At 41.4% G+C, this 23,022-nt stretch overlaps 1 protein-coding gene across 1 annotated transcript in view; it reads left to right on the top strand.

Moving 5' to 3' along the window:
* The window catches only part of LOC124792217 (beta-glucuronidase-like), a 153,582-nt gene that overhangs the window by 80,156 nt on the left and 50,404 nt on the right, over positions 1 to 23,022 (top strand). Inside the window, exon 9 of the mRNA XM_047257922.1 lies at positions 12,575 to 12,718. Within this exon, the coding sequence (XP_047113878.1) occupies positions 12,575 to 12,718 (144 nt within the window). The remainder of the gene's footprint in view (positions 1 to 12,574; positions 12,719 to 23,022) is intronic.

Raw genomic sequence — 23,022 nt, 5'->3', positions numbered from 1 at the left:
CATCCAATGGACAAATGACTTACAAGCAGGTATTTTATAAGATTTTGGGTGCTCAGATTAATTATGAATTAGTGTATCAGTTGTTGATGGTTAATGTTATACACCAAATTTGAGATTACTGCCCTCCAGTGTAATACAAAGATTGAGCTATGGTAAGGGTCCATGAACTGCATGCTCCACTGTGAATTAAATATTCAGAGCTTGTCTATTAACAGCTGTATGCATTATATTCATCTGTTCAACACTACCATCAAAAATTATAGTGACATCATCCAGATACCATTTGTTCAGCTGCATTCTGTTTTTAAATTAGGATGGTCATTGAAAAATGCTTTCCAAATTGGGAATACAGATGCTTGCAATTGGGGAACTGACTGCTGATTCTGTATGTTGCTGATGTATTTTATCTCCAAATATGAAGTAATTGTACTTAAGGAGAACAGCAAACAGTTTAAAAAATTTGCTGAGACAATCACCCTCCAGATAACTAAAGGTGCATAGGTCGTCTGCAATAATAGATGACATATTAACTGGGATGTTAGAGTACATGTTTGTTACATTGAAGGATGCTATACTAGCATTTGCAGGTATCTTCACTGCTTGTAGGCATTTAATAGCCTCCTCTCTATTTTTAACTGTGTATGATCCCAAGAAAAAAAGATGCTAAATAAGTACCTTATTGAGAAATCTGGCCAATTGTTTGGGTTATCAGCGGCATTAATAACTGGCCTAACTGGGGCTTCTGTTTATGAAGCTTGATAGTGCCATGGAGGGTTGGTCTTCTAAGACTCATAGGAAGAATATTTCTCTTTTGAGGCTCTGTGAAAGTCTTTTTGATGCCCCTGAAAGTTATTTTTAGTTCTGCCACAAACTTATTAGTCAGGCTGCATTTTGCTTGCTCTACATTATTGTTAATTATAAGGTCCTCCACTTTCTCTTTGTATTCTACCTATGATTAAATAACCACTGTTTTACTTTTGTCTAAGCTAACAGTAAAGGCATCATCATCAATTAGTTTCTTGTTAACACTCTTAGTTATCATAATCTCATCATGAACCCAACCACCTTCTTTGCTAGTCCTCTGTCTGTTAGATGACAGCTTCATTCAGTTTAACTGTAGTCTTCTTCTTTTCTGGTGGTAATGCTTTCACCTGGTCTAATGCTGCTGTGACATGTGTAATTAAGTATTTGGCTTGTTTTTGCATAAATTGCTGCTTGTTATTGGGTGTGAGACCCTTATTTAAATGTTTTAACTCTGGGTCAGAGAACTGAATAATAGTATGAGTTTGCACCCTATGAAAAAATTGAATCTAATGCTACTCTGGTGTGAATGATTAGGTATTCAACTTGCTTTTGCATAAACTGCTGCTTGTTATTATGCGTGAGACCCTTGTCTAACTGTTTCAACTCAGGCCCAGAGAACTGAATACTGGTACAATACCGCACCCTATGAAAAAATTGAAAAGAAGATTTAAGTGTGAGTTCCTGCCCCACACGTGACTTCTACCTTGTCATCAGATTTTGGAGCTTAAGTACACATCTAGTCTCAATTTCCTGCTGAAATATTTCCATGTGATTAAAGATATGCCTAAAAACTATGTCAAAAGACTCTGCATCCTTGATAGCTGCTAACTCAAGACATGACAAATATAACCTCATGTTAATCTGTTTTTTACATTTGTACAGCTCACAGATTTTCTTTTGCAAACAATGTTGTTTTATATTATTTATATACCGACAAGGTTTTTCACTAGTTTTCCTAAATACAGCAGTTGATATACTTCGGAACTAATCTTTTATATATATATATATATAATCTGTGTTTTTAGATATATTTTTCCCACGTGGAATGTTTCCCTCTATTTTTATATATATATATATATATATATATATATATATATATATATATATATATATATATATATATATATATATATATATATATATATATATATATAAAAAAACAAAGATGAGGTGACTTACTGAACAAAAGCGCTGGCAGGTCGATAGACACACAAACAAACACAAACATACACACAAAATTCAAGCTTTCGCAACAAACTGTTGCCTCATCAGGAAAGAGGGAAGGAGAGGGGAAGACGAAAGGAAGTGGGTTTTAAGGGAGAGGGTAAGGAGTCATTCCAATCCCGGGAGCGGAAAGACTTACCTTAGGGGGAAAAAAGGACAGGTATACACTCGCACACACGCACATATCCATCCACACATACAGACACCTGTATGTGTGGATGGATATGTGCGTGTGTGCGAGTGTATACCTGTCCTTTTTTCCCCCTAAGGTAAGTCTTTCCGCTCCCGGGATTGGAATGACTCCTTACCCTCTCCCTTAAAACCCACTTCCTTTCGTCTTCCCCTCTCCTTCCCTCTTTCCTGATGAGGCAACAGTTTGTTGCGAAAGCTTGAATTTTGTGTGTATGTTTGTGTTTGTTTGTGTGTCTATCGACCTGCCAGCGCTTTTGTTCGGTAAGTCACCTCATCTTTGTTTTTATATATAATTTTTCCCACGTGGAATGTTTCCTTCCATTATATATATATATATATATATATATATATATATATATATATATATATATATATATATATATATATATATATATGTGTGTGTGTCTGCTTGTGTCTGTATGTGTGGATGGATATGTGCGTGTGTGCGAGTGTATACCTGTCCTTTTTTCCCCCTAAGGTAAGTCTTTCCGCTCCCGGGATTGGAATGACTCCTTACCCTCTCCCTTAAAACCCACTTCCTTTCGTCTTCCCCTCTCCTTCCTGATGAGGCAACAGTTTGTTGCGAAAGCTTGAATTTTGTGTGTATGTTTGTGTTTGTTTGTGTGTCTATCGACCTGCCAGCGCTTTCGTTCGGTAAGTCACCTCATCTTTGTTTTTATATATAATTTTTCCCACGTGGAATGTTTCCTTCTATATATATATATATATATATATATATATATATATATATTTGTGAACTTTATTGCAGTACTAGCATTAATTGATTTCATTCATAAATTAACATATGTATAAAAATCCCTAATCCTGGCTGGTTGGTGTAGTAATGCCTCCATGGAATTAAGCAAAGAAGCATTGAAGGAGAAGCAAGGTCTTCTTATGGTGAATCTGCCTCACAATTTCCTGAAGTTCTATTGAAAGTAATATTAGATGAAAATTTTAATGATCATTAAGTGTGTTATTGGATGGAATGGTGCTTTATTATTAACTGTTTAGAACCAGAACTATTCATGTAAAACTTTCTGGTATTTCAAAATAAATTAAGGGAGAATTATGTTCATCTCTGCTACAAATAAATCAGGTAGACACAATCATAAACCTTTCTATATAGACAATGTGAAAGCCTGAGATAATTTGAGCATGTAAACATTTCATCACAACAGTTGAGTTATATGCATTCAAAGAATGCTTGAATGATATGTGACATCTTCATAAAATGATTTAAAACAGAGTTTGTTCAGTCAGTGAGGAAGCATTTGTCATCACTTAAGCTGAGAGAAGAAGTTCTACTAATCACTGATCACTGTCCTGCTTATTCACCTGCTAATGTGTTGCTCTCAAATGAATGAAATATAAAAACTTTACATTTACCCGAAAACAACATTCAGCCACTGGATCAGGTGTTCATGCAAGCACTTAAGGCTTGTTATCACTGTCAATTGCTTACTTCAATAACAAATGGAAACATTCATGAATTGTGTAAGTCTGAACATGATTGGATATCCAGTATATTAGACATGGCATGGCAAAGCATTGATTGACTGATATTAGGAATTGCTGGTACAAGTGTTCCACTAAAGAACATGAAACAGATGAAAAATTTTGTGACACAGTTTCAACAACAATGATACCCATTCTGCATGTGATGTTCTGCAGTCCAATATTGATATTGAAGACTTGAGCCACTAGGCAGTCACTGACAGATAGAAACAGATTTCAGCAATAATAAATGATAAAGACATTAGTGATGCTGTACAAAATGAGAGTGATAAAATGGTCAAAGATGAAGAAGAAGAATGAATAGAAGACATTACTAGTGCATATGTCATATTGGATATTATAAACAAAGTAATTATGTGGATGGAGACACAAAGTGACTCAAACCATATTCACTTGTTGAACCTGATTAACATGAAACATAATTAATAAAATTACCTCTGGTTTCAAGCCACATCAAGTAGTTAACTGCCCATGAGCTGTCAGCAGAAATCTCCTCTGCCATTGTCAAGTGGTTAACCATCATTTGAGTGATGGTGCCATGCTTATATAGCTGCACCATCACCAGTGACTTTTGGGGGCACAACTGCTGCGCCAGTTCAACTCCCAGTCAAAGGATCCCAGAGCATATTCAGCTACAATCCACCATCTTCAATAAGTGTGTTGTCTGATATTTTTATCTCTAGTGCTTTGATTATTATGCCTGTCCCAGATGCCATGTTCCATTTAATAACAGAAGTCTCATCGAATGCAGTTCAGTGTCTGTTTTCCAGTGCATGTTCCACTTTTTTCAGGATAGCATAAGTGGACACACATTTTATGTTCTATGCAGTGCTGTTCAATATTGTAATCAGTTCTGATCAACATAAAACTACCCACACTCACACAGTATTTTGAATGTTACAGATGTTCTGAAGCCTATATCATCTAACAAACTTTCTGTCTGCTTGAAATATTCTGCGCCATGTAAAACATATGATGATGTCAGAGTATGTTTATATAAATTCATGATGGTGCTGACAACTGAAACAGTAGGTTTATAAAGTCTGTGACTATAGACTTGCTGTCCCAACTCTTTGATGACACCATCATGGATTTATTTAATACTGCTGTTTTTGTAGGTTTTAGTGCATTGAAATGTTAAGTTTGTCATCAGGGGTATTAAGATAACTTAAAAGAGATCCCTGAAATAACACATGGTGGATGTTAGCTGGTACACAACCAATGTTCATATTTTGATTTTGGATTGACAACCATTAAGTTATCAGTGATAAATCGAGTCACACAGAGAGTTTAAACAGTAACACACCAACAAAGATTTTTAAAAAAGTGCTAAAACCAGAACAGCCTTGTCTTGGTGAAGTTTCACCATATCTCCAATTTCCCAGCATCAGTATCTCAGTCCAAGATATCAAGAAACTTTTTATAGCATGTGCTTTGTTTGTAGTGCCACATGATGTAGCTTGCATTAGTTACTCCTGTCAATATTTACTTCCATTTCATTTCTGCACGCAAACTCACTTACTCCTTACTTTCATTTCTCACCAGTCTTTTATATTTTACAGTTTCTCAATTATTTCTCTTTCCTCATTGCTTGTACTTTTATTTTTATTGTTGATGCTTGTCCATACTTCTGCCTTCGTTCAGTGGACTCTCATCTTACTTGACAGCTGCCCTACCATTTCTCTCTTTTATTTTTTTAAGATCTCATTTGATTTTGAACTTTGACTGTTGGTAACACTTAATCCTGCTCTTCTGTGAATTTCTTGTATGAGATTCTATGTGATTTTCCTATTTAATTCCTGTTTTAGTCCATTTCATTTACACCTTTGCTCTTTCTTTCCAACTCAGTCTCTGAAAACTATCATTTTTGGGTCTACATTTGTCTGACTGTTTCTGATAGTGTTTTAATAGATAGAACACTTTTCTGCTAAGATGCAATTAGCTCTGCCCAGCATGCACTGCAATGTCTCTCTTTCTTGCTACAGCACACATAAAGCAGACATATTTATATACACAAAATAAATTAAAGACAATGATCTTTTTCCTTAGATTAAATTTGAGGAAGTAACAATATTATGAAGGATAATTGCTCCTCACCATATAGTGGAGATGCTGAGTCACAGATAGGCACAACAAAAAGACTGTCACAAAATAAGCTTTCAGTCAATGAGGTCTTTGTCAAAAATAGGTGACACACACACACACACACACACACACACACACACACATATATATATATATATATATATATATATATATATATATATATATATATATATATATATGACCACAGTCTCTAGCAGCTGAAGCCAGACTACAAGTAGCAGTGGCAGCAGTGCATGGTGGGAAAGGCAACTGGATGGCAGCAGAGAGGAGGCTGGGGTGGGAAGGGGGAAGGATAGCAGAGTAGGGGTGGGGGACAGTGAAGTGCTGCTGGGGAGCATGTAGGGACGAGTTGGGGGGAAGGTAGAGCATCTAGGAGCAGTCGGGCAGGCAGAGGAGAAAGGGGGAGAGAGTGGAAGTAGCATAAAAGCTGAGAAGTAAAAAGACTGGGTGCATTGGTGGAACAGAGCACTGTGTAGTGCTAGAATGGGAACAGGGAAGTGGCTAAATGGGTGAGGACAATGAGTAACAAAGTTTGAGGCCAGGAGGGTTACAGGAACAAAGGATATATTGCACGGAGAGAATTCAGAAAAGCTGGTGTTGGGGGAAAGATCCATATGGCACAGGCTGTGAAGCAGTCATTGAAATGAAGAATGTCATGTTGGGTGGTTACTTAGCAACAGGATGGTCCAGTTGTTTCTTGACCACAGTTTCTCGGTGCCCATTCATGTAGACAGACAGATTGTTGGTTGTCGTACCCCCATAGAATGAAGAACAGCGTTTGCAGTTTAACTTGTAGATCACATGACTTGTTTCACAGGTAATCCTGTAGTCCTACCTTTGGTGGGATAGGTGATATTTGAGACAGGACTGGAATACATGGTGGTGGGAGGATGTATGGGACAGGTCTTACATAGAGGTCTATTACAGTGATATGACCCATGACACAAGGGGTTGGGAGCAGGGGTTGTGTAGGGATGGACAAGTATATTGTGTAGATTCAGTGGATGGTGTAATACCACTGTGCGAGGGCTGGGAAGGATAGTGGGCAGAACATTTCTCATTCAGGGCATGACAAGAGGTAGTTGAAACCCTGCCAGAGAATGTATTTCAGTTGCTCCAGTCAGTGGTTCTGAGTTATGAGGGAAATGCTTCTCTGTGGCCAGACAGAGAGACTTTGGAGGTTGTGGGTGACTGGGAAGATAAGGCACGGGAGATTTGTTTTTGTACAAGGTTGGGAGGAAAATTATGGTCTTTAATGGCCTCAGTGAGACCCTTGGTATATTTTGAGAGGGACCACTTGTCACTGCAGATGCGATGGCCACTTCTTGGTATGGAACAGGTGGCAGCTGTCAAAGTGGAGCTATTACTGGTGGTTATTAGCTTTGATATGGTCAGAGATACTGTTGTAGCCATACTTGAGGTGAAGGTCAACATCAAGGAAGATGGCTTGTTGGGTTCAATAGGCCCAGATGAAGCAAATGGGGGAGAAGCTGTTGAGTTTCTAGAGGAATGTGGATAGTGTGTACTCACCCTCAATCCAGATTGCAGAGGTGTTATCAATGAATCTGAACCAGGTGCAGGGCTTACGATTCTGGGTGTTTAGGAAGGATTTCTCTAAAAATAGTCCATGAATAGGTTGGAACAGGATGATGCCATGCAGGTGCCCATAACCATATACCAGATTTGTTTGTAAGTGATGCCTTCAAAAGAGAAATAATTATGGGCGGGGATATAGTTGGTCATGGCAACTAGGAAGAAGGTTGTTGGTTTGGAATATGTTGGGTATTGGGAAAGGTAGTGTTCAATAGTGGTAAGGCCATGAGCATTAGGAATGTTAGTGTAAGGGGAGGTGTCATCAGTAGTGATGAGCAGGGCACCATGTAGTAAAGGAACAGGAACTGCAGAGAGTCAGTGGAGGAAATGGTTGGTATCTTTGATATAGCAGGGTAGGTTGCAGGTAATAGGCTGAAGGTGTTGATCTATGAAAGCAGAGATTCTCTCAGTGGGGGCACAGTAACTATCCACAGTGGGGTGTCCTGGGTGGTTGGGTTTATGGACTTTAGGAAGCATGTAGAAGGTAGATGCACAGGGAGTGGTAGGAGCAAGAAGAGAGATGGACTCCAGGGTGAGGTTCTGGGATGCGCCTAAGGATTTGAGGATAGACTGGAGATTCTGCTGGGTTCTTGGAATGGGGTCACTGTGGCAAGATTTGTAGATGGATGTATCTGACAGCTGGTGGAGTCCTTTTGCCAGGCAATCCTTGCAGTTCAAAACAACAGTGGTGGAGCCTTTGTCAGCAGGTAGGATTGTACGATCAGGACCAGTTTTTAGGTGGTGGACTGCAGTTATTTCTGTGGTTAGTTTGCATGTTGAGGGATTTGGGGAATGATGGTGAGGCAAGGTTCAAGATTAGGGATTCTGGAAAGTTAACAGGGGGGACATTTGGGGGCAGTGGGAATGGATCATGGTTGGATGGAGGAGAGAAATGAGTCAGGCAGGATTCAGCATTGGTCTTTGGTTGAGACTGATAGGTGGGATTGGTGGTGAAAAAGTGTTTCCACTGTAGGGACCAGGAGATGTAGAGAAGATCTTTAACAAGTCCTGCATGATTGAATTTTGGAGTGGGGTAAAAGGTGAACCTTTGGAAAGGACTGATATTTCTGTGAGGCTAAGGCGTTTGGAGGAAAGGTTCATGACTGTGTTTCAGGTCTGTTTAGGTTCTGGACTCTGTGTGGTGATGAGATGGAGTTTTGGAGGGTGGGGCAAATGTAGTAGGTCTGTGGAACAGAGTTTGTCAGCTATGAGGGAATGTGGGGAAGGTTTAGAGGTTGTTGTAGAGGTAGTGGACAGTGGTACTCCAAGGAGGAGTAGAAAGTGAGCAGGGTGGAGAGCTTATTGAGGTGGTATTGTGCATGTTGCACATTGCACATCTTGCTCTAGTTCCTGGAGGGCAACAGTTTCAATGTTTGTTATGGATTCCAGGAATTTGGGACTGCATAGCAGGAGAATTTCGTGGGTGGAGAGAAGATATTGCAATGAGGTTTGTGCTTGGTTGATATGGTTTTGCAGGACTATGTTGGTGAGACCTATGGATTGGCAGAATCTGAACAGAAGGAGATCATTGGTGGAAGGAAGGGTGTCAGCCAGAGGTGTGTTATTTAGTAAGGCAATATGAGGGGATTTCATGAGCCAAGAAATAATGCAGAAACAGTATATGAAAGTGGGGTCTGGGTAGGGATAAGGAAACCTTTATGTATTTACACAGATAGAAGGAGCAAGGATCCAAGGTGGTGGAAAAAATGCGAAAAATACGCAAATAACATAGAGCTACATCCGAAGAAGTTCGCAAAAATACACCCAGATACGTGGCAAAAATCACAAAGAGGATAACATGGATGTGAAAGGAGGAAACAAGATGAAATCTGAGGGAGTAAGACAATAGTGAAAGGCGAAAACTTAGTAAAGTTGGCGTGAAGTCGCAATGATCTCAGAGAAAAGATATAAATAAAAAATATTTTACTGTGGATTGCAGGTCTATGGGTGGATAAGTGAGAGGAAGGGGGGCAGCAGATGTGACTGGATGAAGTGAAATTAGCAGTACATATCCCTCTATTCCACCAATGCTCCCAGTCTTTTTATTTCTCTCTCCTTCTCCTCTAATCTCCCCCCCCCCCCCCCCCCCCCTGTGGGATAGAACAGAGAATGAGTGGGGGGGGGGGAGGGGGTGTAGAATCAGATACCAGATCGTGTGGCACTGGAAAGATGCGGGAAACAACATGCAACCATACAGGAGAATGGTGCAGTTATAGTGATCAGTTTGAAGGTATAGGATGAATGATATCAGTGGGAGTAATGTGGGACATCAGATATTGCACCAAAAATCAGCATGGTCTTGTAGCCATCTGTTGTGCAAGATGGTTAATACAGTGTGGCTCATAAGTAGAACATGAAGTGTGGTTTGTAATGTGATAAGAAAAACACAGGAAAGAAGAGGAAGAAGGGTAGACATTGAGTACAGTAATGCATTAGAATATAGTAACAAAGGAAAACAGCACTGGGTTAGGATGGAAGAAAAGCCAACATTTCAATGACTGCTTCACAGCCTGCTCCATAAAGATCCTTCCCATCAACACCATTTTCCTGAGTTGCACAGGTGGGGACTTTCCTTGCAATATATCTTATGTTCCTGTAAACCTCCTGGCCTCAACCTTCATTACTCATTGTCCTCACCCATCTAGCCCTCTTCCTGTTCCTATTCCAGCAGTACATATCCCTCTATTCCACCAATGCTCCCAGTCTTTTTATTTCTCTCTCCTTCTCCTCTAATCCTCCCCCCCCCCCCCCACCAACCTCCCCTCCCACACTCACCGTCTAACCTCTCGCCGCAGTTAGTTGCCCTACCCTTTCCCCACCTCATCCCTGCATGCTGCATGCTTCCATCAGCACTGCACCATCACCCACCCCTACCCTGCTATCCCTCCCCCTTCCCACCCCAGCCTTCTCCTTAGCGCAACCCAATTGGCTTTCCCATCATGCACTGCTGCTGCTGCTCATAGTGTGGCTTTAGCTGCCAGATTCTGTGGTCATGTGTGTGTGAGTTACATTTGCATGTGTGTGTGTGTGTGTGTGTGTGTGTGTGTGTTAGTTGTTGGTCATCTGTTTTTGACAAAGGCCTTGTGGTTCGAAACAGTCTTTTTATTGGGCCTATCTGCAACTCAGTGTCTTGTCTATATGGTGAATAGCAACTATTCTTTTCACAATATTGTTGCATTCCATCCTGGATTTTCCATTGTTTAAATTTGAGAAAGTTTATTCAAATGCTGTGGGATATACAATATTTTTGGTCTTTCTGTTTTCTGCAAAAACAAATAAATTTTTATGTTCATGAGCATGCAACATATAACTGACCATGTGAAAAGCTTTGAATTTCCATATTTAATCCACACTCTTGAAACTCTTGACACTGTGCCTTGTTGAAAGCCAAGAGTGCAGGACAAATGGGGTACTACAGTTATTTGAAACCAAATAAGAAACAGATTGTGCTTCATGCTTCTAACCAATTCCAAGTCAACTGACAACTGGAAAGAAATAGTAGCATGTCATACGCAGACATTTCTAGATGTCACCTCCACACCTAGCAGTAGTAGGAGTATCTTACACTAATAATATTTTTACACAGATAAACAGTCATATACATACCAACCTACATCTACATCTATACTCTGCAAACCACTGTGAGGTGAAAGGCAGAGGTTACATCTCATTGTACCAGTTATTATGGTTTCTTCCTGTTCCATTCAGATATGGAAGTGGGAAGAATGATTGTTTGAATGCCTCTGTGCAACTAGTAATTATTTTAATCTTATCCTCATAATCCCTACATGAGCAATACATAGGGTGTTGTAGTATATTCCTAGAGTAATCATTTAAAGCCAGTTCTTGAATCTTGTTAGACTTTCTCAAGATAGTTTACTTCTATCTTTAATAGTCTTGTCAACAGCCTTGCCACACTGGTAACACCAGTTCCTGTCATATGACCAAAGTTAAGCACTGTCGGGCTGGGCTAGTACTTGGACGGGTGACCACCCAGTGTCTTGAGCGCTATTGGCAAGTGTAGTGCATTCAGCCCTTGTGAGGCAAACTGAGAAGCTACTTTATTGAGAATAGCAGCTTCAGTCTCATGAAATGACATACAGACGGGAGAGCGGTGTGCTGACCACATGCCCCTCCTTATCTGCATCCAGTGACGCCTGTGGGCTGAGGATGACACGGCAGCTGGTGGGTACCATTGGGCCTTCCAAGGCCTGTCCAGAAGAAGTTCAATAGTCTTCCACTTCAGTTTCTTTAGTATCTCTGTGACACTCTCCCAGCAATTAAACAAACCTGTAACTTTGGTTGAAGCTGCTCCAGATGTTCCTGAGCTGTTCTTTTATCTCATACTTTTTCATCCCAACCCATTACCAAAGATGTGCTATGGCTGTCTTACTATCACAGTAAACTTTTCCAGATAGTGACTGATACATTTGTCAATTTTGATAGAAATTCATTCAGGTATCACAGAGATATGCTGATAAGTCACTGTTTTGCATCCCCCTCTCACCAACAATAATAGTGGTGAAATGCCACTGTGACTGTTACAAGGGAGTATGTATAGTAACCCCAAACACAATGGATTTAATACTATATTAGATGTTATGAAATATTTTTACAAGTGATGCCTTTTCACTCCCCTACACTGGGTGGACGTCTGTTAATCCACCCACAATATTTTTAAACAAATAACTAGCAGACTCAGAAATTCTTTGCAACTGTTAAATATGTATGGGAATTAGATACACATTCTAATCTCCTTTTCCCCCCTCTCTCGCTATCTCCTCCTCCCCCTTTTCTCTGTCCATCTTCTGCTACTTTCACCTCCTACACCCTCTCACTGTCCTTTACGTCCTCCCCCTCACTCCATCTCCTTCTCTCCCTCTTTTTGTTCACCTCCTCCTTGCCCCTCTCTATGCCCATTTTATCCCCCTCCCCTCTGTCTCTGTCTCTGTCTCCTCGTCTGCCCGCTCTTTGATCTTTACCCATTATATAGCTTGTGTGTCTCTGAATGTTTATCAGAGTATCCTGTAAAAATCTGTGTATTATGTAAAAATCTTTCATTTTGGTGACTATTTTCCTTGTAGCTTTTATTTAACTGGCAGATTTTCAAACTTGTATTTGTCTGTTCATGTTTCAGAAACTATTCTGATGAGCTGCTTGAAAATCACAAGCGCTCCCTGACAGAACTAATAAACAGAGATAAGAATCGGCCAAGTGCTATCATTTGGTCTGTGGCCAATGAGCCACGCTCGTATCTAGATGGAACAGAGGATTACTACAGGTAACTAAAACAGAATTATTCTGTTTAGCAGTTGTGGAAATGTTATTATGTTGTAAAACGAAAGTTCATCACATTATTCGGGTGATGATAATAATAATAATAATAATAATAATAATAATAATAATATTTATTCAACATCGAATAATCAAATACAATCCCTAGAAATAATACAGCTTCAGGACATTATACAGATTATTCTTCTGAATACATCAGTTTGTAAATTACAAACTAAATATTTGTTTGTATTAATAAAGTTTACATTTTGATGGATTTTACATTTGGTAGTATACAATCAAAATATTACAAATATTGTTTTTATCAACATTATATTAGTTGTAGGTTACTTAAAACTATGAGCTTGACATACTTATGAAGCACTTTTCATACAGATATAATACTCCTCTATGGAATAAAAGTGTGTTCAATTAGAATTCTTTTTAGCTGATCTTTTAATTTGTTAGTAGGAAGGGTTGTGAGACTTTTTGGTAGAGCATTGGCTAGCTTCAGCCAAGCATATACCTTCATAAGATATTACACAACTGTTATCATAAGAATTACTATTTTTTCAAATTTTGCCTGTGATCTTCTAAATTAGAAACTATGTTGTCAGTATACCGAACAGCACTCAGCATGTAAAAATGTAAAAACCAGAAATTCCAACAGGTAAATGAAAATAAAACTAATGGATTTTTAATGTATAACATTTCTCATGATATAAGCCTGTAGCAGTGAAAGATTATAGTTTGATTAAAATTATTTGCTAGTTGACATCTGTCACTTGCCACTACAGTGTTGCCCCATCATCTGCCACTCTTTTAAAGATAATAGACAAACACAGCAGGTCACTTCACAAGTGCTGTTATGTGTAATGCATTGCAATGGTTGGGAGCAGCTGCCACCACGTATGATGAACACACCAGATTCTCTGTCCACAGCTCATTTTAAGTGACCAATGACTGAAATGTGGTAGACAATGGATTTTGTAGCCCTGAATTTACATTCATGTCCATACCTAACCTCAATCTCATTATGTGCATCGCATCCGAATAAATAGTGGTCAACCATCTGCAGTAGAACTATTATTCAATATCACTTTGTTCATAGTTATTAAAGCTTACCTCTACAAGCAAACTCAAGACAGAAAAAATCTACTTTCAGTACTAAAAGCAAACTATGATTTCTAAGTTTTGTTGGTTACCTGAAACTATCCTGGCACTGGCTACACAAGCTAGTGCGATACCAACTAATGAGCAGTCCTGTTTGGCACTTGGTTACAGGATATAGGAGACCATGCATATTGGAAACGAAAAAAAGTCTGATAAGAAGAAAAAAAAGAGAAAATTAAAAAGTTAGTATGATTATGAAAATGACGTGAGAATAAAAAATATTCACCTTTAAACCAATCAATTGAATAAAAATAATAGTCAAAGTCATTCTGATAAAGATTTAAAAACAACAAAATTTTATCTTTTGTGAAGATCCAAACCAACAACCTTCTGCAAGTCAGGACTGTAACTTATCCACCACACGACAGAACCACATACCATTGTAGCTGTTTATTTATTCCTCTACAGATACATTTGCAATGATGGTTTGCTGCCTCTAAAAAGTTCAATTTCATGCAGTGTTGTAAGAAGCTTATCTGCTACAAGCTGATCTGTGTGATGATAATAACTAAGCATGTGATGTCAAATCAGATCTTGTGTTAAATGATCCAGTGGTGTTTAACTTGTGCTGTGTATCAAACACACATATTTCATTACCATCATTGAATGTGTGTGTTGATTTTGGTATGGTTGTCATATGTGATGAAATGCAAAATAAGAGCCAGAATCAGGATCTGGGATCCAAACACATTAAGAAAGAAAGCCAGATAAGGAATCAAGAGTGAATTGACCATTTGTTGTCACAGATTTGGATTGGGGAACAGTTCGGTCATTACGGTGAGCATTCTGTCTGGATAAAACCAGTTGCAGTGCATGAAATGTCAACTGGCAACTAATTTTAATCAGACTCTAGCTCAGCTATGTATGAAAGAGAAGCCACTAGTCAATTACAACAAATATTTATGGTCCTTTTTCATATATTATCATCTGATTAACCTTGTCTTTATACTTATTATTCCAAATTTCAGTACAAAAATTGCAAAAGTTCTTACTAAATTTTTGATTTTAAAAATAGATTCGTCCATTCCTATGGATTAGCTAATAATGAGATCACACAAAATAGAGGAAAAGCAACCACTCACCTTTAGCAGACTGTTATGTGGCATATGTGTCTATGTGCCACACGTGCGTCTACTAAGGTGAATGTTGGCCTATACGTTATTTTGTGTATTGTTCTATCCAGAATTATTGTTAATTGTATGCTTTCTCACTGTCATTGCTGTATTGAATAGTACTTGATTTATGAAATAAATTTTTTTTTCAGATTTTCATACAGGATAAGTGAATATAATGTTTGAAATACAATGCAGGACCTAATTCTTGTACATTACTTAAAGTTCCAGTAACATAAATCTCGTGTAAATGTTGTTAAACATTGACTCCCTTAGTGACTTATATGACATCCCATGTCTCAACTACTTATGATATACTACACTTAATTATATTACTCCATGCAAATTATAAGTGTGCTACCCCTTCTTCTTACCTTCTAGACACCAGGTTTCTCTACAGGCATCTTTTCAGACCACCTAAAAATTTTAAAAGTGAAATCATTTCATAAAAATAGAAGCTATGATGTGGCGTCAATTTACAGAACAGTTTCTTTACTGTCAATATTGAAAATATACTTGAAAACTTTGTTGTAAAAAGCCTGTTGATCTTTTTAAGTAAACACAAACATGCTAACTCAATATCAGCATGGATTTGGAAGGAAACAGCAATATTTTCATTTTGTATGACATTCTGTTGACAACAGATAAGCTGTATAATGTTTTGATGATATTCCTTGACTTATCTAAGGCTTTTGACACCATCAATGATGTTAAGTTACATGGGTAGGCAGAGAATTTAGATATTGAGGGAGCAGCACATTAGTGTATTGAATTCTACCTCCATCAAAGAATACATTCCACTGAGATAACACATGGAAAAATGGCACAGTTTAAACCTATCAGTATGATATATTATCAATCAGACACAATGTTCTCTAAGGATCCATGCTGGGGCCAATGATACTTTTATAATGTGGGAATGACTTAAGGCACGCAACAGTAAAATGCACAACCTTGCAGATGACATTACCAACTTCATAACAGGGAATACAAAACAGTACCAATGTGTTTATTTCTCCCTATACCCATCAGAGTTAAGAGAAGTAACCCAGCTATAAGGAACAACATGAACTGTACTGTCTGAATAAATTGTGTACACGAGAGCACAGACATACATCACAACATAGCACAAATGTTCAAAGATGTTAGTGTTTCTTCATAGAGGCTTGATGGACTATCTGTACTCACCACAGAGTGCCCTTCCCATGGCAGAGTGGAGCACAGGGGACAATACACAGAACTAGCCTTAGGTCCCCTAGCATGGAATGCTGATTGGGTAGTGTTGGAAGAGACAGCAGGTAATAATGGACAACCAGCCATGCTGAGGTAGCTGCCCAAGGGAGACATGGCTGGACCACTTCTTGATGACTGGGGAAGGTTGGAGATGCAAATTTTGGAGACCATGTAGTCATATAACCAGCAGGGTGGCTGCAGATCTTTGCCTGCATGGGAAAGAGGAATCTCTGGTCTGTGCACCTGTTTGTGCGGATGCACAAGTAGTGGGACTGTGATGGTGGGACTGCCATGTTCATCAATGGCAGCAATGATTTGATCCTATCAGCATCACTTAGTAACTGGAATGGTGTGTGAGTCATCAGGAGAATCAGGAGAAGCAATTAACATGAAGATCACTCTATCACAAAGTTGAAGGACAGATCCTTGATGGAGAAGTTGAACATGTTGGTGGTGAAGACTGCAGCACTGGGAGGGGAGGGTGGTGATGAAAGCACAAAATGCCCAAGTAACCTAACCACTTCTTCAGGAGGAGCTGCATCACATGAGCCACCAGTGTCAGGGGATACACCAGAGGGGAACAGAACACTTGGAGAAGTAACTGTTACCCACAGTGAGGGTATCATCTGTCAATTCCACATCTTCATCTGTGGTTGTAGAATGTTCCTCATCCAGTGTCCAAACAGGTTTGACTCTGTTGAAGGAAACTGTATGACATTTCCTGTTGGGAAGGAGGTCCATTGTGTTATCCATGTGGCTAAGGACCCAATGTGGACAAGAATATGATGGTTCGAGAGATGCACAAACGGTGTTGTCGCATAGCATCAAAAACTCGTAGTGTGCCAGATCAACCCAATCACTATGTATGAACACTTACAGCAGTGTGTGAGGATGCACTGCATGTGTATTTATTTTCATGATGCCTGAGCAGAGACACTTGAATAGAACAGGGAGCTTGTTCTGAGGTGGAAGTTCAGCATCCTCAACAAACTCCACAGGTAGAACTAAGCTCTTCCACAGAGGATATCAGCAGGGGAAGAGTTCAGGTCATTTTTGTGAGCCAAAAAAACGATGATTATGACTCACAGTAGGGCCTCTGAGTGGGAACTACTGTGGCACATGGGAGCTGCTTTAAGGGTATGGTACCAACATTCAATCAGTCCATCACTCTGTGAATGGCACACAGTTGTATGGAACCTGTCTTCACTACACAGGCAGCATAATTTGGCGAAGGGTAGGGACACAAACTGGCATCCCTGATCAGTGGTGATCGACATAGGGCATACAAAATGTGAAATCCATGCAGAAGCAAAAGTGCAGTGACAGAATCAGTTATGATATCTGAAAGAGATACGACCTAGACCCTTGTGGTTGCTTGATCAATGGCGAAAAGGATGTATCTCAATCTCTCAGAGAGGGGTAGGGAGCTCAAATTGTTGAGATGCGTGTGATGGAAGTGTCTCTCTGGTATGTTGAAGTTTCCCAGTAGAGGTCAAGTATGGCTTCCGAAATTAATCTGTTGACATGGTGTGCATGTACATGTCCAAGGACAGCAGTCATTGTCGACACCTGGCTAATCAAAATGCTCCATGATGAGGCATGTTGTAGCTTTAATGCCTGGATGCAGAAGATTGTGGATGGCAGAGAAAACATTCCATCGTAGAAGAGCTGGAACAGGGGGGAAGAGGTTACTGATCAAGATGCCGCACGATATCAGACTGAGGGAACCCAGATCAGTGCCAAATTAGAGTCCTGTTGCAGGTTTTGAACTTTAGGATCATCTGCTTGCAGGTGAGTTAGTTCTTCCAAGTCCAAAGCAGAAGCTGTGGAGGTCACTCATAATATGTAGTTGCGTGTCCCCTGGACATGCTGAATGCCTGTGGTATTCTGGTTACTGGAGACCATATGTTGGAGTCTCTGTGGGGGAAGGTCCTTGTGGAGGGTTGCAAATAGTGTCCATGAGAGGTTTATGGTCAGTAAAAATATTGACCTTCCAACCTTTAGTTCCTTGTGGAAGTATCTCACAGCTTCATAAACTGCAATGAGTTCATGGTCGAATGCTGACCATTTGCATTGGGGAGCGGTAAATTTTCTCAAGAAGAACTAAAGGGGTTGTATTGAATCATTGTGTTATTGCTGTAGAACTGTGCCAGTTGATGTGTCACTTGCATCAGCTGTGGTGGAGATATGTGCATCAGGCAGTGGGTGCACATATCTGTCATCATGTTGACAGCCCAGTGGGAACATTTTACTGTGCTGCTCTGTGCACGTCTGCTCTTCCGCCCCCTCACCACTGCAAGTAAACTTTCAGGGTGTTTTGGCTGCAGCCATTCACCTGCTCACTTTTCACATGGTGCCTGATATGCCTTCCATGTCAGACATCCATGTTTGCAACCATTACATCAGACACTTCTACAGCATCATTTCCTAGTGCTTCGGTGCCGTTCTCATCCGCTCTGGCAGACTGCTTGCTCTCACCCTATGCAGTGCTGTCTGTGTTGACCGTGCTGGTCCAGCACCCACATCATACAAGTGATATGAGGGACTCAGATACAGAAGTAAGTGTGCCTTCATAGCCCCCACCAGCCTGCTTACCGATCCTGCCCCCATTATCTGAGGACAATCCAGCAATGTGGTTTGCACTGGTGGAGAACTTGTTCAAACTGTACCATGTAACTGATGACAATTCAAAATTCCTGTGCCTCATGACTCAACTGCACGGACACACAGACCTGATCTGCGACCTTAATAACTTTGAAGTACAAGTTCGCAAAACAGACTATTGTTGAGCGCCTCTCTATTCTGCAAATACTGTACGAGGAACATCTCGGCGACTGCACCCTGTCCCAGCTTTGGTGTCAGCCTACAGATCTCCAGGTTCATCTCCTCCCCCGCGCCATGAAATCCATCAGTTCACATCTGCGGATGGCTGCCCAGGTCCGTTCGCTCACACACCAGTGCCGCCAGCAGGAGCTCATGTAACAGGTTGGACTCCTGCACTGGTAGTTTGCCCTGCCACAGGCAGAGGCAGGCCGTGCTCCACCTCACAAACTGCTGCACCATGTGGCACCCAGTGTGCACCCTTTCTGCCCACCAAGCCACTGCATATCACACTTTCATCATCTGCCGTGGTGTATGAACCCGAACACATCGAGGGCAATCGACTGCCTCCTCTCCCAGTGCACCCTCACTGTTGGCACCACACCATATTTGGCAACAATGCACAACAGTGCTGTCCCCCATGCAAGCAACCAAAAAGTCAATCACCCAATAAGTGTCAACCCATGCTACATTCCATTCATACCTCCATCCCGTCGAACGTCCACCTTTACGTCAAAGACTATTCTTCGAGTCACAACTTCCTCATGGACACTGGGGCTTATGTCTCAATTGTGTCTAAATCGATTGTCACATGCCCCCTCACATGCACATGCTCTCTCCTGAGAGCCGTCAACTCATCTACAGACCTGTGGCTCCATCGAGCTTCAACTCCACCTCTTTAACATCATCTCCCTCCCTTGGATCTTCCATGTGGCAGGTATCACAGAACTGACCCTGGGAATCGATTTCTTATCACACCACCACCTGTCTCCAAATGTCATTCCAGGTTCTCTGTTTCACCACCTCTAACTCTCACATCCCATGTGACTGTGCTCCACTACCTGCTCTGAGTGTAAATGCCATTAACTATTTAGTGCATCAATGTGCAGCTCTGCCAAGCAGGACTTGTGCAACTGTGAATCACATCCTGGCAGAAGATGCCGAGATATGCAGCCTCTGCTGTGAGAATGCCATTTTGACATATCTCTTTGCATGCGCTGAGGATGAGCTTGACACGATCACCGCCCACATCAATTCACACCACTCATCAGCTCTGATACCTGAGCCTTCATCCACCACACCTGACAGCTCTGCCGACAACAGCACACAGATTAGCAACACCACACTATCTTGTGTGACTCCAGTCTCAACCATATAGAGTTACTCTACCTCCTCCACCCCCATCAAATGTGTTCCATTCAACGTTTCTCTCACTTGTTTTGCAAACTGACACTCACATGCCTCATGACGATCCTGCTGTCCAGTCTCCAATGACGTCCCCCCCCCCCCCCCCCCTGCAACGTGCACACCTGTCCAGAGTGTTTATAAACATTCCCCCTTCTTGTGCATCCTCGCACAGCTCACTCCATACCTCCACGCCCGCCAGCAGCGCTGCCACTACCGAGCACACCTTTGGACAATAGACAGCCTCTATGCGCACTGCTCACACCTGCCTCACATTTGGCATTCACAAACTGCCATCCCTGCTGGTGTAAACATAGCAAAAATGTGACTTTTTTGCTGCCATTCCCCTCTTGAGCAGACAACCGTGCCGCTTCCAAGCCATGCACCTCTAATAAATCAACCAACACCACGCCCCACCCGTGCGCAGTCATTGAACATTCAGTTTCCACTGTCACAAACGGGACTGTTCATCACATCATCACATCAGAGGGCTCACGTATTCACCACAAGGCTTTCTGCCAGAACCCACTCAAGTTACGCTAGGCTCGCCAGCAAATACAGGAACTTCTTGAGGAGGGAATTTTACAGCACTCCGATAGCAACTGGTCATCACCCATACACCTCACCACTAATCAGGATAGCTCCTTTCATATGTTTGATGCTTGAACGCTAGAACTGTGGTGGACAGTTATCCTATACCAAACATTTCTGACTTTACTCACCTTCTAGTGGGTGCTACAATTTTCAGCGTACTGGATTGCAAACACGCTTATCACCAAATCCCAGTCGCACTCGAAGACATTCTGAAAATGGCGGTTATCACCTCCATCGGGTTGTACAAGTACCATTTCATGCCATTTGGGTTAGAAAATGCCGCCCACACATGGCAACCCTTTATTGACTCTCTCTTGCTCCAGTTCGACTTCTATTTCATACATCTCGACAATATCCTGATCTTCATCAAATCCATGCAGGATAACGAACGTCACCTCACAATAGTAAAGGACACTTTTTCATCAAATGGAGTTGATATTAACACCGACAAACTGCAACTATGCCAGCAATCTACCCAATTCTCGGGGTATACAGTCTCGGCTGCCGGGATGCACCCCCAGAATCGAAAGTGCAATCCATCTTATTCATGCCACTCCCTACCACATACAAAGATGTCCAATGGTTCCTGGGAATGATAAACTACTACCTTCATCATTTACCTGCAGCAGCCGACAAGCAGGTCACCCTCACTAGCACCCTCGCCAGCAAGCAAACTTCAGGGATGCACCTCATTCTGTGGACAGAACCAATGCGCACAGCCTTCCAGGCCCTGAAAGACTCGATCACGAGCCATCACACTCACTCTTCCAGTGTTGAATTTTGAACTTTTCATCACCACAGATGCCAGTGACTCTGCAGTAGGCGTGGTCCTAAGAAAACGCCACAACAACGTGGTGTTCAGTTCTTTCCATAGAAACTTTCATGTGCCCAACAAAAATTCTCAGCCTTCAACCGTGAAGTTTTAGCAGTCGGGCAGCAGTAGCAAGCCACAACACAAGCAGGAACAGGGAAGTAACCAATTTTGTTACTTTTACGTGTTCCTAACCAGGAGTGAAATTTATAATATCACCTGTGTGCTTTAATAGCTTAGTTTCTTGAGTTTCTGCATGTTTCTAATACCAACAGTTCTCGCATTTTCGTTTGCGTTGGAAAGTAAATCGATTTTGTGACATATTACAAGTTCCTAATCAGGGGCAAATTATTTAGTTTCATCTGAGTGCTTCGCTAGTTAGGTTTTTGAATCTCTGCAAGTTAATCTAATTTATTAGACGCAGTTCCTGCGTTTTTGTCAGGGTCTACAGCAGAGTTGCGCAGGCCCATAAGAGGTCATAAACCACACCAATAACACAATGAACATCTGGGTTAAAGTTTCACCACTCACTGTTTCTCTCCACCATGTGAAACTGGGACAACTTGACCCAGCATCTTTCATGCCCAATGACATTATGCAGCCTCCCAACACTGAGGACTCATGCTCAAGCTATGACATCTCAGAGCTGCTGCCACAGGCTTCACCCGAACATGCATCTCCATCAAAATCAACACCATTCCTCGGGTTCTCACCCTTTCTCTCTACCTCCTCCTCCCTACCCCCTCTAGTGGTTCTGTAAACTGAAGTCCCACCCAAATGTGTGGAGGACATCACGATACTCATCAACGACAATTGCATCTTCATCCTGTTGCAAGACAACTCACCCCACCTGACCGGGGGCCCAGTTCATCAATCTATTGCCTGCTCCTGCCCGCTCCTGTGTGGGGTTGACCACATGCTCCTCTGAGCTACAGTAACCCCCCTAGGGAGGGCTACAGTTTGAATGCTGCCAGCCAATCACACAGGGAACACAGTCCCTCCCGCCACTGCTCCATCTTCATGTATGGGCCAATGCCTCTTCCACTCACACCACCTACAGGAGTTCCATGTCGACCTTCCAGTGTGGTCCCTGCAGCAACAACCTCCAGAGATCAACATCCCCATCACATCACTGTCATCACCCTCACTGCCAGATGCCCCCCCCCCCCCCCCCTTCCACTGTGCTCATACCATGCTCCACACTGCGGTAGTGGGAGATGTGTGTGTGGGGGGTGGGGGGGTGGGGGCTGTGCTGTGGACATCTGTAATGAAGTATACCATGTCTTACATAAATGAGTGTTTTCCTTGGGCTACAACCCAACAGAAATCCCACAACTTCATTCATCATCCTCCTTAGAGACCCAATTTGCCCCCATCCAATTT

Source organism: Schistocerca piceifrons, chromosome 1 (genome assembly GCF_021461385.2).
Source record: "Schistocerca piceifrons isolate TAMUIC-IGC-003096 chromosome 1, iqSchPice1.1, whole genome shotgun sequence".
NCBI lineage: Eukaryota > Metazoa > Arthropoda > Insecta > Orthoptera > Acrididae > Schistocerca > Schistocerca piceifrons.
The sequence above is the reverse complement of the archived record's forward strand: the minus strand, read 5'-3'. Positions and strand labels throughout refer to the sequence as shown.